The sequence below is a fragment of the Rhea americana genome, unplaced genomic scaffold (genome assembly GCF_003343005.1).
Source record: "Rhea americana isolate MKP2758 unplaced genomic scaffold, rheAme1 scaffold_124, whole genome shotgun sequence".
NCBI classification, from domain to species: Eukaryota; Metazoa; Chordata; class Aves; order Rheiformes; family Rheidae; genus Rhea; species Rhea americana.
This window is the reverse complement of record NW_028185306.1, coordinates 2,660,977-2,673,366: the sequence shown is the minus strand read 5'-3', so window position 1 is coordinate 2,673,366 and position 12,390 is coordinate 2,660,977. Positions and strand designations below refer to the sequence as shown.

General features: G+C 44.1%; 1 protein-coding gene across 1 annotated transcript in view; it reads left to right on the top strand.

The window, feature by feature from the left end:
• The window catches only part of LOC146600280 (unconventional myosin-X-like), a 104,765-nt gene that overhangs the window by 24,975 nt on the left and 67,400 nt on the right, over positions 1–12,390 (top strand). The window contains exons 4-10 of the mRNA XM_085325904.1: positions 1,229–1,416; positions 1,660–1,794; positions 5,475–5,599; positions 6,753–6,766; positions 7,406–7,490; positions 8,992–9,095; positions 10,440–10,569. Of these exons, the coding sequence (XP_085182030.1) occupies positions 1,229–1,416; positions 1,660–1,794; positions 5,475–5,599; positions 6,753–6,766; positions 7,406–7,490; positions 8,992–9,095; positions 10,440–10,569 (781 nt within the window). The remainder of the gene's footprint in view (positions 1–1,228; positions 1,417–1,659; positions 1,795–5,474; positions 5,600–6,752; positions 6,767–7,405; positions 7,491–8,991; positions 9,096–10,439; positions 10,570–12,390) is intronic.

Sequence of the window (12,390 nt, the reverse complement as noted above, 5' to 3'; positions counted from 1 at the left end):
TCTTAAATGATTTTGTGACTATAACATCTTATCAGCGTGGCTTCCACCTTGAGAGCAGGGCATTGCAGTATGGCCCCAGGTTTCATTCAGCAGAGAGAAAGCATGCATCTTTCCCTTGCTACCAGATGTTTTGTTTGCAGCCTCCCTGATGGGTGCATGCAAATCCTTGTATCTGTATGTGGTTACTAGTAATCCATGGTTTGGAAATAATTTTAGCTGTTGTGCCTGGCCAGAAGGTTTGGCACTTATTGCAGCACTATAAATGTTTCTTCTAACACTCCTGCTGAGCAGGGGTATTCCTGGAGCGGTGCAGCCCATGATGCAGAAGCCCTCCGGAGGAGGCTGCAGCATCGGTGGCAGGATTTAACGGGGTTTTCAGAGCCTTGTTTAAACCCTGCTTTACAGGATTATTGTTAGGAGTGAGGTGGCATCATTGCTCTGAACTACAGCTCCGAGAATAACTGGATTTGAGCTGGTTGGCTGAACTGAAAAAGTCGTGCCCCAAAAAACAAAATGAATTTCCATCCGACTTCTTCACAAAAGGAGAGTGTTGAAATTAGATATTAGGCTTTGGATATTTTTTAAACCTTACTAACTCTTTGAAATTGGAAAATTTTCAAAAGAAATATTTTCAGAAGGAACTGTTTAGAAAATGTGAAAGTGGTGCAACTTGAAATCTTGAGTTTTGACTTCAGCTGTCAATTTTGATTTGGCTTACCAAATGATGTGAGCTGCTCTAAACAGCATTTTCCATCAAAGAAAATGTGTGTCCCTGTATGTGTGTTCCCCGTGTGTGTACCTTTGTTTAGGAGCTACTTGAACCTTGCTACACCCCCTTCATCTAGGACCATAGTGGATATTAAAGGTGTCTCCTGGCCTCAGTTGCTTCTAGCTCTGATTTTCAGCTTCAAGTACAGTACAAGGCAGCTGAGTACAAAGATGGTTTCATGTTTTTAAGTTGGTTAAGGACAACTTTCAGCGAAGACAAGAAATTAAGAACATTCCATTTTAAAACAGTGGAAGTCACACTGGCCCATCCACATCCATCCATGCAGCCCCTGCCCTGGGGTTTAACACTCTTTGCCCATTTGGAGAGCTTCCTGCTGAAGCCCAGCTTCCTCCTTTAGCCTTTCTCCCTTCCACATCAACTGTTACAGAGTCTGATTTTTTTCATGATTTTTTTTCCTGGAGTTTTATTTTTTTGCTGTGTTTTGTCTTCTCCTCTCAGACAAACGTTGGGTCCATCTTGGCCTCAGTGAATCCCTACAAGCTCATCCCTGGCCTGTACAGCGAGGATGCCATAGACCAGTACAGACAGCACCACCTGGGCGAGCTGCCGCCCCACATCTTTGCCACAGCCAGCGAGTGCTACTGCTGCCTGTGGAAGCGCCACGACAGCCAGTGTGTCCTCATCAGGTCAGAGACGGGGGACCCTGCTGCGCCCAGGCTGCGTCGCGACTCTTGCACCCACTGCTCAGTTTGCAGTTACACCTACCCAGATGTCCACACTGTCCTTTCTTACCCCTTGCTTTGGGCTTTCCTCCAGCAGCAGCGATGCCACATGTTTATTCCTGGAGGTCACTTCTCTGCAGTGGGTGGGATGGTCATTAGCTCCCTCTGTCCTGTGTTGGTGAACAGAGCATCTCTTTTCTTTGACAGTGGAGAAAGTGGAGCTGGAAAGACAGAGAGCACCAAGCTGCTGCTGAAATTCCTCTCAGCCATGAGCCAGACCTCCGTGGGGGCCCCTGCATCTGAGAAGAGCACTCATGTGGAGGAAGCTATCCTGGAGAGCAGGTATGGTTCACCTCTGAGAGTGCTGCAGGGCCCCCCCTTGAGGGGCCCAGTGAGCTGGCTCAAGTGCCTGCGGTCTCTGCCCTCCACACTTGTCATTTTGTAGGGACAATCACTTCTGGAAGGTGTTTGCACACAGGGCCACTTGAGCCTGAGCATAGGTTGAGCAGAACCTGAGACGTGATGCTTGGGTAGTTAAATGGTGCCATGCCACAGATATGCTCCCTAGAAAGGGATGCCTCAAGCTGGGTCTCTTTCAGCTGCACTTGATTTCTGCTTTCTTCCAGCAGCAGCACTGGGTGTGCGTAGCAATAAGGTTAATACTCTTACCAGGACTTGGATTTTTCCTTCCTTCAATAACTCATCTTTCTTCCCTGCCTGCTCTGCTGTATGAAGTATTACCCTTGAACTAACTCATAAATCACCGTGCTGTCCGCTTTCAAATTCTCAGACCCATGTCTCTTGTGGATTCTGTGGTACATTGACCCATGGTAAAGGCCAATGGGGACATAGATAACATCCCTCTCTGCCACAGGGATAATTGACCTAATTTGTACTTGCCCTGGTCTCTCAGAGCTACTCAGTTTTGGCTGTGCTCACAGTGAGCCTCTGCCACACTTGGACTCTTGGTGTCCTCTTCTTGTGCTCCCAGCCTCCACTTGTTTCACATCAGCAGCATGTCTTGTCCCCGGTGGTGCTGCAAGCTGTTGCAGGGCATTTGTAATGCTGCAGCTGCGACAGCATGGCACTTAGGGTCCTGACAAGCAGAGCAGCACTGAGCAGAAGGGTTGCTGTCACTTTGCCTGATGCTCAGGAGACTACTGTAGGTTRCTTCATCCCTTGCAGGTGTACAGATTTTACAAGGCATGCTGGAAAATTGAAAAAAGCTCTTAAGAGCAATACAGTCAAGACTCAAGATCCGCAGAATCCACCTTAAAGCAAGCGGCTTAAGAAGCTCAAGTTTACTTAGTGGTTAAGCGGTACCTTGACTGTGATCCAGAAAGCTTACGATGCTAGGCGATTTCTCATCTTTCAAGATCCCATAGTGATGAGGTGGATTAGAGAGAGAGCTCACAACTTGTTTTGCATTCATCTCTAGCGCTGTGTGAGCTATCTCAGTTCACATGCAGAAAAATAGTATGTCACCTTTTCCCCAAAGATGGGAAGCTGAAGGCAGAGCTGGAAGCTGCTGCCACTCCTAATGAGTTTCCGTGGTATGATTCCTGTTCAGCTTGGCTTGCTCTGCTGATGACCCTCAACTGGGTTGGTTCATGGCAGTTTTTCATCCTTGCACCCCAGCATGTGTTTGGGAGCAATGCTGGATTCTGCCTCTGTTTCAGACAGAACTATAAACGAAGCGTTATGTCACTTTTGTTCTCTTTACTTCTGTGTTGTAACGGGCATGCTTGGTGTTTTTCTCAGAAACCAGGGTCTGCAAACTCCCTTTGCACTGTGGATGTGGTCTGTTTTCCTCCTTGGAAAGAAAGAAAACCATCATCCATCAGTTCATTAAAAATGCTGATAACTTTCCTCTCAAATTTATTTCTCACCAACACTGACAACAAAACAACCTTTTCTGTTATTCACTCCTTTTATTTTCAAACACTCTTTCTTGTCTTCAGCACTGTGCCTGACTCCTGGGAGCTGCCTGTGCTGCAATATTTCCAAAATCCAGGCTTTGCTTCCCGTCGCCCCGTTGAAACTGGTCCCCCTTGTTCCGCTCCCTGCGCACATCCAGCCCCAGCGGAGGGTGGCAGATGGTGTCACCCTCCTGATGCAGCCTTGGGCTGTTCCCCGCTGCCTCGGTGGCCGCGCGGTGAGAGGCGTGCGGGCCCCTTTGCTCTGTCTGCGCACCCGTCCTCGCTCCCCGCTGTATTGCCTCGCTCCCCCGCCRTGCTGAAGTTGCTGCCAGCCTCAAACATCCAGTGCTAATTCCCCCCAGCCCCAAACCACTTCTGCACTCATGTGCACGAGCGCGTTGCCAGACTAAACTGTAAAGGTGTTTCCTTGTGCTTTGGTTATCTAATTTAATGTTATTTGGAGCCGTAAAGATTGCCTGCCTGGTTACTGATTGCTCTCACTGCAACTCTGATAGTCAGAAAACTTAGCCSTGTCCTCCCTCTTCCTAGTTGTTCCCATTAATTTTTGCTGCTTCGTGGCACTGGTGAGCGCAGCGGGACGCTCCTGTGTCTGACATTACTTACACACTTGCCTAAGAGCTGTGGGTCTTGGGTTTCGGTTTCTACGGCACAAGGAATTTAAATTCCTCCTGGTCTGTGCGCACAGATTTCTGTGACTGGGTTTCCTATGGTTCTAACGTGTGTTGTTTGCTTAAAGTGATATTTCCAGGAGATAAATTAGGAAAATACTGCCTGAGGTTTCTCGAAGATTGTTGGGCTTTTCCCACAGCCACCGCTGTCACTTAGCTAACGCAGACAAAGTAGAACCAGCCTGGTATTTTCGGCAAACTCCAGGGGTATCTGAAGTCATTACTAGTCGTGGCATGTCTTAATTTGTTATAATTATTTGGTAACTTTTGGATAATCCTGTATCTGCCTCTGTCCTGCATGGAACTGCACAGTAGATAGATGGAGATTTCTTTTTTCTTTCCTTTTTTTTTTTAAAAAAAAGATATTTCTCAGGGCAATAACTTCACTTTTATTAAAAACTCTATATAGTTTAGAATTAAAATTGGCCACACACAGGCCACTCTTGTAGAATGGCTATGAATCATTGCTTGTCAGACTTTCAGATTATTTTAGAATTTGTTAAAATGTAAAAATTAGTATTTTAATCCTGGATTCAGTGTGTCAGTTTAAATAATATGGATTTTTCCTTGATGTATTGTGGAACTAGAACCAAGCTGCATTTTCACTCACTGTTTTCCATGTGGTATGAACCTGCTGAAAGCAGGAAGTTGACCAGGAAAGCTAGTTTTAAAATGAAATAATAAGTGAGTTCTTTAACTCATTACCAGTCTGAAGTTATTGTGATTTTTTTTTTTGATAATATTTTTCCTGATTTGGAAAGGATGATGTGGCTCTCTTAGAAAGAAGTTTTCAAATATGTGATGTGTATGTATATTCCCTCTGCTTGGAAACTATACGGCTTGTATCARCCTAAGCAAAATTTAAGTAACAGCAAATGTTTGTGTGTTCCAGTATGACCAAATAAATTAGTGTAGTACCATATTTGTCTATTAAAGTGGAAATGTTTTCATGCAGTTTCAGGAGATGGCTTATACACTTTCAAAGGTGGAAGCAGAAATGAAAAAGTATGTGCTACAAATGACTGATATTTTTGTACCTGAAAAACGAAAAAGCCCGTTTCATCGGCTGCTGGTGTATTAAGTGTACAACCTGGATAGGTCTTACTGCCTTTACTTCCCAGAAGCCACACTGGTGGGGAATGCCCTAGACAGTGCAAACACCAGCTGCCCATACTGATCAGGGACTGATTTAATTAACTCCAATMCGGAAGGTTTAAAATTTGACTAACAGCGTGTTAAATTGCTCTTGCCATCTTTCCTTGCCCTTCAGCTCTTCCTGCTTGTCCGGTCTGGTGCTGTGACAAATTAATCTTACACGGCAGTGCGTGCTGTGCAAATGGCAAAAGACTGGGTCCTGGTTTTGTTGCAGTGGTATCATGTCATCAATCATATCGTGATTGCCTTGTTTCTGCAGCCCTATTCTGGAGGCCTTTGGGAATGCCAAGACAGTTTATAACAACAACTCCAGCCGCTTCGGCAAGTTCATCCAGCTGCATTTCTCTCAGCATGGACATATCCAGGGAGGGCGAGTCACTGAYTGTATCCTTTCCTACGATGGACCAAAAATGAATGGAGCGATTGAAGATGAGGAGGAGCTCAAAATGGGTCAGGAAATCCCCCACTGCAGTTTCCTCAAAGCTAATCTATAATTGTGGGCAAAATTGCAAGTTACTTAAAGGGGGAAGAAGTTTTTGTTTTGTGGATCTGCAGTACCTACCTTCTGCATCTCTGGAAAACTCATGACTAGGCATTAGGTGGGGGACATAGTTTGACTTTTGAATCCGGCAGTCTCAACACTTAATACTTAAATCCATAGAATTTGCTACTCAGATTCCTCATGTATTTATTGCATCCTATTTTTTTTCCAACAGATCATTCCCCTATTTTAGATCTATTAATAAATTCATGAATTTAGAAAAGTGAGACCGAGCTAAGAGTCAACATATCCTGCACAATATTTGGATGTAGAGGGCCAATTACAACTTTGTTTTCAGCTGTCCCATCTCCAGTGGGCTTTCAAACTCTAATCAAGGCATGGAAGATTGGATATAGTCAAATTCTGTTGTGCTGCAACTATTGTCTTCTCTGCATGCCCACGTGCCCATCTCCCAGGAGCTCTGACGTATCTTCTGTCTACTTGAGGCAGCTGACTGCACTGCTTGATGGTGATGGTCAAAGCTGCTGATCACTGAAACCGTACCAATTGCCACTGAAGCAGCAGCCAGATGAATTTACTACTGTTGTAAATAGCAGGCTTTGACTGTTTAGTCTCTGCTCTTTGTGTTGTCAGCAGATTAAAGATAGCTGTCTCTGGCCGAATCAATGAGAACTGATGCAAGACTTGCTGTGTGAAATACAGACTTTCAGACTAGAGTAGCCTCTCTAATGTCTCTACATAACCCTGATGTGGCTCCTCCTTTGTTAGATTACCCCAATGTTGTGCAGGTCTATGCTGGATCTGATCTTCCCCTTTTAAATATCTCTCTGGCACATAATAGCTTCCTGGACAAGAAGGAGAGAGGAGAATCTGAGGTGATGTTTGGGGCTATTCTTTGTCCACTTTCAAAAAGGTGAGTTATTAATGATTTGTAGCTTGTTACTGGCTTCATTCCAGTGTACATAGAASATTCTTTGCCAGTTGTCAGGAAATCTCTGTCTCACTTGAATGTTTTCTCCTTAACCCGTTGTCCAGATTTGCTGGAAAAGGTAGGTATCATCTCCATTGTCTGCTGGATGAGCCCTCTCCCCAGAGCTGTSGGGGAGGAGCACCCACTCTTCTCTACTACGTGGTGGTACTTCTGTCACAGGGAGCTGCATTAGCTCTTTAGGTGTCACTACTGCAGCTGTCCCAAGGAAGGAGGGAGGCAGAGAAACATTTATTTTGCATATGTCAGAATCTGTCCTTCTGCCTTTGATAAACAGCGGGCAAACATTGACTCCGAAAAGAAAAAAGCTGTTTACTGAGGGGAAAGGGAGCGAGAACAAGCACCTGGAACCTCAGTGAGAGGTTTTCAGGGAGACAACTCCAAGTGCAGCAGTCCCTGCTCTGATTTAATGTATCTTGGACTCAGCAGCTCACTAAGGAACAGAGCTGGAACTAACAGGATTCGTTTTCTCCCTGTGCACTCTCTAAATGAGTTTGGAGAAGTTCACGTGCACTTAAGTGCACAGCCCCATAAAACAGGGTCTTGATGCAGAGCTTATTTAGACATCRCCATCACTAAGCTGGAAGAAACACCCTTGTGCGTTGGCCCTAGTGACTTACCTGTATTCTAGTCCTCTCTTTACCTTTACAGTCCAAGTGCAATCTCTTTCTACTGGCTACTTCTGCATTCTTTGTTTCAGAACAGGGTGGTACACCAGAACCCTGGAGAGAGGAATTATCACATCTTTTATGCTCTGCTAGCTGGTGTGAGCGGAGAGCAGAAAGGTAACTTCATTTTCTGGAATATTGCTTTCTCAGTCCTCTTTCCAGACCGATAAGTGAAGCCTTGGCAGGTGTAAGTCAACTGGCCCATGGATATTTCTGGTACTTGATATAGAGCTTTTCCTTGAAGGTCATGTGGTGATTTTGTGGAAAACACAGAAAGGGAAGATGGGGGAAGAGGCTGAGAATGGCAAAAATGCTATATGCACAAGGCGTTTCAGGCATTCTGAGTGCAAAGCAAAGGCGGAATATGGGGAAACAAGGTAAGGAAATGGGCTAGAGGCAAAGAAAGGCTAAAGTCCTGATTCAGRTGCTAATGGAAGCTGGTAGAGGAGTTCAAAGGTTGGACTGACAGACAACTTTTACAACAAACCTTCAGTGTAGGTAACAGGAGAGAGCAATTAGAAAGGGATGAAGAGATAGGACTACAGTCAAAACGTGTCTAATACCTGTACAAAGGGTTTAGCTCTGTATGTGGGGAAGGGCGAGGTTTGCCTGGAAAAGGGCATGCAGAGAAAGCAGAAGTTACAAGCCTTGGAGGAATCCCCTTTGCAGTGCAATATCGGATGTTTGCAGTAAAATAGTCGGATGGAAGCAGTGGGCCTGACGCTGAATGAAGTGTGAGGAGTGAGGCTTCAGCTCCGCGGAGTTCATGTACAAATGACCACATGGGCCAATTTAAAGATCCATCTAATGCAAAGGGAGATGGTGAGGACCGTGACGAGCAGGTATTTGGGGAAAGTGTAGGAAACAGGTGGTTCTTCAGAAGATYTCTGCTGTTCTTCCCCATCTCCCTTCCCAGCTGGTTTCCCAGGCCATTTCACCTTCCCCATGTGTAATGTGTTGGTGTCTCTTGATCATCCTTGTCTTCTTTCTCCATAGCTCTTTTAGTTTTTCTCTATCTTTTTTGAAATGGCAGACCTAGCCTGCAGACAGTATTCAAGATGTGGATGTGCCAAAGATACGTACACTGATATAATTCTGGTTTTGTGTTTTGTCCTTGTTTCTTCTCCTAGTAGTTTCTAATATTCATCTTTTTGATTGTGCTGAGCACTGAGCTGATTTTTTTCAGAGACTTCTATATTGTGGCTCTCTGAACTCTCTCTCGTGATGATATCTAATTTAGAGCCCATTACTGTGTGTGTATACAGTTAGGATTGTTTTTCTGTGTGCTTCAGAAGACTGAATTTTATCTTCCATTCTTTTGCTTAGTCAACTCAATATTGAAAAATGCTTCTGTGACTCTGCAGTCACCTTGGGATTGGACTGTTCTGAATCACTTTGTGAACCATCTGCCAGCTCTGTTACCACCYACCTTCTCCCGCCTCTTCCTCAGGGCATTTCACTGTCCAGATCAGGCTAYTGAGGGATATGGAATCTGTTCAGAAGACCTCCTGCTCTGATGAAGATACCCACTGTTTGGGGGGACCAAGATTCTAGAAGGAAAAGACTGACTGCTAAATAAATTGCTGTCTTTCCCCTGACCTCCTCATCTCTGTTGCAGACAGCCTCTCCCTCTCTGAGCCAGAGAGCTATCACTACCTGAACCAGTCTGGCTGTGTGAACGACGAGAACCTGAACGACAGAGAGATGTTCAGTAAGGTCATGGTGAGTCCTGCCTTAGCTCCTCCTGGGCTGCTTTGGCACAATCCCATGGGCTAAACATGTTGTAGGATCTAAATTTCAGATTGAATCTATTTGCTGTAAGCCAACCTCTGAGTGTGTAATGAGTCTGAAATTCAGCTGTACCTGGACTTGAAGTATAAGYAGGGCTTGAAGAGTGTTTTTAATGTACAGGAATAGAGGAGTTTGGGAAGTAGTCAAGAATTAATAATAATTTAGAGTGATGGAGATTTGGGGAGCGTGAACCTCGCCCCCTCCTCCTGGCAATTCCTGTGAAGGGGAGCCATCTATGGCAGCCTGATCCAGGAAACCTCACATCGATCTTTAGAAGGGAGCAGTCTGGCCTAAAGTARTGTTCTCCAGAAATGTTATGGTAAAGCTGTGCTAACAGCGTATGTTTTTAAACACCACATAGGTTCTTATAGACCTGTGGCACTTTACCAGATACAATTCATGTTTGTTAGATAAGTGATGTACTACAGCCCTGAGGGATTTAATAACGTAGGTGAAATGAGATTGATGAGGTGAGAGCAGTTAGGATTTCAATAACTTCTGCTTATAAGACCTGAATTAAGGGAAGGAAGTGTCTCCTATCTAGCAGTTTTCAATGGCAACATGGCATTTATACCTCAGCCAAAGAGGAGTCTCGGGGAAAGAAGGGACCTAGAACCCCAGAACGCCCCACTGATATGACAAATACATGAAAACCACATTCTCTCTCTTAAAGTTGACTTATACCCCCAAAAACTGGGTAAGAGGCACTAAAACAGAGGAAACGTAGTGGTCAGGCAGGCTTGTGGCACACTTGTGCGTTACCTGGTAACCTTCTGTTCCTAACCCTATAGCAGTTAGCACCGAAAGCCTGACTTTAAATCATGCTGTATGTATCTTTACTGTTCTGAGCTAAAGTTAACTAAGGGTGAAATAGGGATCTGTCCTTCATGGAAGACAATAAAGCAGAAGGTGGAAGCAGTCCAGTGACATCCGTAACCTGTATTGCCGGCTGTCAGGGATGACTGCTCCATGCAGGCACAGACACATTCCCCCTGTGAAGGGCAGGCAGAATCAGTAGTAAACTCCAGCCTGAGGACAAGGAAGCACCCGTCTTAGATGGGCATACTGCAAAAGAAAGGAGAAAATGGCAGACAGTAAAGAGTACTGACAGATGTATAGCTGAGAGAGGAGCTGTATCTTCCCCAGTTTTTAATTTTGATTCCTGATGACCCCAGTTCTGGCTCTTACCTTTTGTGTGGGCTGGGCATGAGTGTTGTGGTTTCATTGTACTGTGGCTGTGCGTACAGCCAATGCCTGCTATATGGTTTTGCGTAGACTGCCATGAAGGTGATGGACTTCAGCACTGAAGAGATCCGAGACATCTTCAAACTTCTTTCTGGTACACTTCATCTGGGAAATGTTGAATTTATGACAGCTGGAGGGGCCCAGATTACAACGAAAGCAGGTAAGTGGGACCTTAGCAACTTGGTAGACATGCAGAGTCCCATTAAACCCCCCCAGCAAAACTCACTCCATCATCCTTTATCCCTGATATTCTGGCCCACAGGGCCTTTGCCAGCAGATTTTCAGCAGTTTAAATTTGCAAAAGCATTGCTGCTCGCTGCATGCCTGCAGAGCACCAGCATGATTTAGCTGGCATGTGGCCTGTGTTTGGCTTGTTCTCCTGGATACTCTAGGTCTCAGTCCACAGATTCATAATTTCTCTGTGATTTGCATTGAAAGAGCAGGAAGAAATAGGACACGCAAGAGTTTTAGGTAAAAGGAGTCCATTAAAGACTTTCATACATCTTCCTTTGAAGTATCTGATAATGTCCACTCTGTTACCATTATCCAATCTGAATTGGTCTGGTAAAGTAAATCTCTAAACAGACAGAAGCAATAAATATATATCACAAGTGCTCCATGACTCAAGTTAACTGCATCGCTTATTGACGACCTCCTTTTGCAACCCTGTTATCATCTCATTGCACCAGGTCTCCTGATGCCTGTGGTTCAGTGTGATCATTCAGCATGGCTGAATTCTCTTTTGGTGACAGGATTAAGCAGTGGTCTGTCAGCTCTCACACAGCCAGATACTTTTGTTTAAAACAAAAATMTGTTTGACAAAATATAGTAGAAGTGACAAATAGTTAATTTACCTGCCTAAGTGCCTAGTAATACGCATCTTCCTTCTGTGGGTCTAAAATACATCAAAAGTAGGCTCTGTACACTGTTTCTGTCATTTTCTAGCTATTTATTATTATGTATTTTTCATATTATACAGTTTGACTTTATAGATATAATGATATTGAAATAATCTGTAACATCAGGCAGATAGATTTTTGTACATGGAATAATTAAAAATTTAGTAGAGGAGTTTTGGAGCACTTGAGCCATGCACACTGCTTACCTCTGACTGAGAGCTTCTGTCCTTGTTAGTTCTCATCCTCTCCAACCTTCTCCCTTTTCCTTTTTGTAACATGCTTGCATGCAATCATATATGTCTAATCTGAAACTGAATTGGAAGTTGTTTGAAGAAGAAGCTCTATGTGTTTATGGTACATGGTTCTCATCCTGCTTGGGGTCTCATAATTACTGTTGGAATCTGAAGAATAAGAATATGATATAGTGGTGTAGTCTAGTAGCTCATCTCATGAGTGTATTTAACTAATACTCTTGAGTGTAGTTTTGTGTAATGTCGAATGAGTATGATATTGCTTCAGATAGAAGTTACCTTTTGTTCTTGGGAAGATTTCCCTGAAAGCATTTGCAAAATCCAGTTCACAGCTTGTCTTTGTATTCTTCCTCTAAACTATCTTTTGGTTTTGTTTACAGAAAAATCTGACAAAGGGATGAGATTACTATTGCCTTGCTGTTTTTTTACACTTCTCTACCTGTCTGTGTTCATTTCATATCTCTTGTCTTTTACAAAAAGCTTATCTAGCCCATTTAGCAGCTGGTTCATCCTGTTTCTGCTGGTATGTGGGAAATGGAGTTCATATAGATTGATCAGATATGTCTTGCTAGCCTCCAGCAATCAGCAGTTAAGAGATTTCCTAAGCCAAAGATGACACCTGGACCATTGTGCTATACCAGCCATCAGTACAAATACTGTTTGAGTGTGAGAAATTGTGGTCAGATGAATGTGTTCAGATACGGTACCCYGCTGTGATCATTTGGATACATCCATGCTCAGACTGCACTACTATGCCTTTAGCAAAACATATCTCTTTCCATAAATATTTTGCTGGTGCTGACGTTTAGACAGTGTTTTACTCTTCCTATT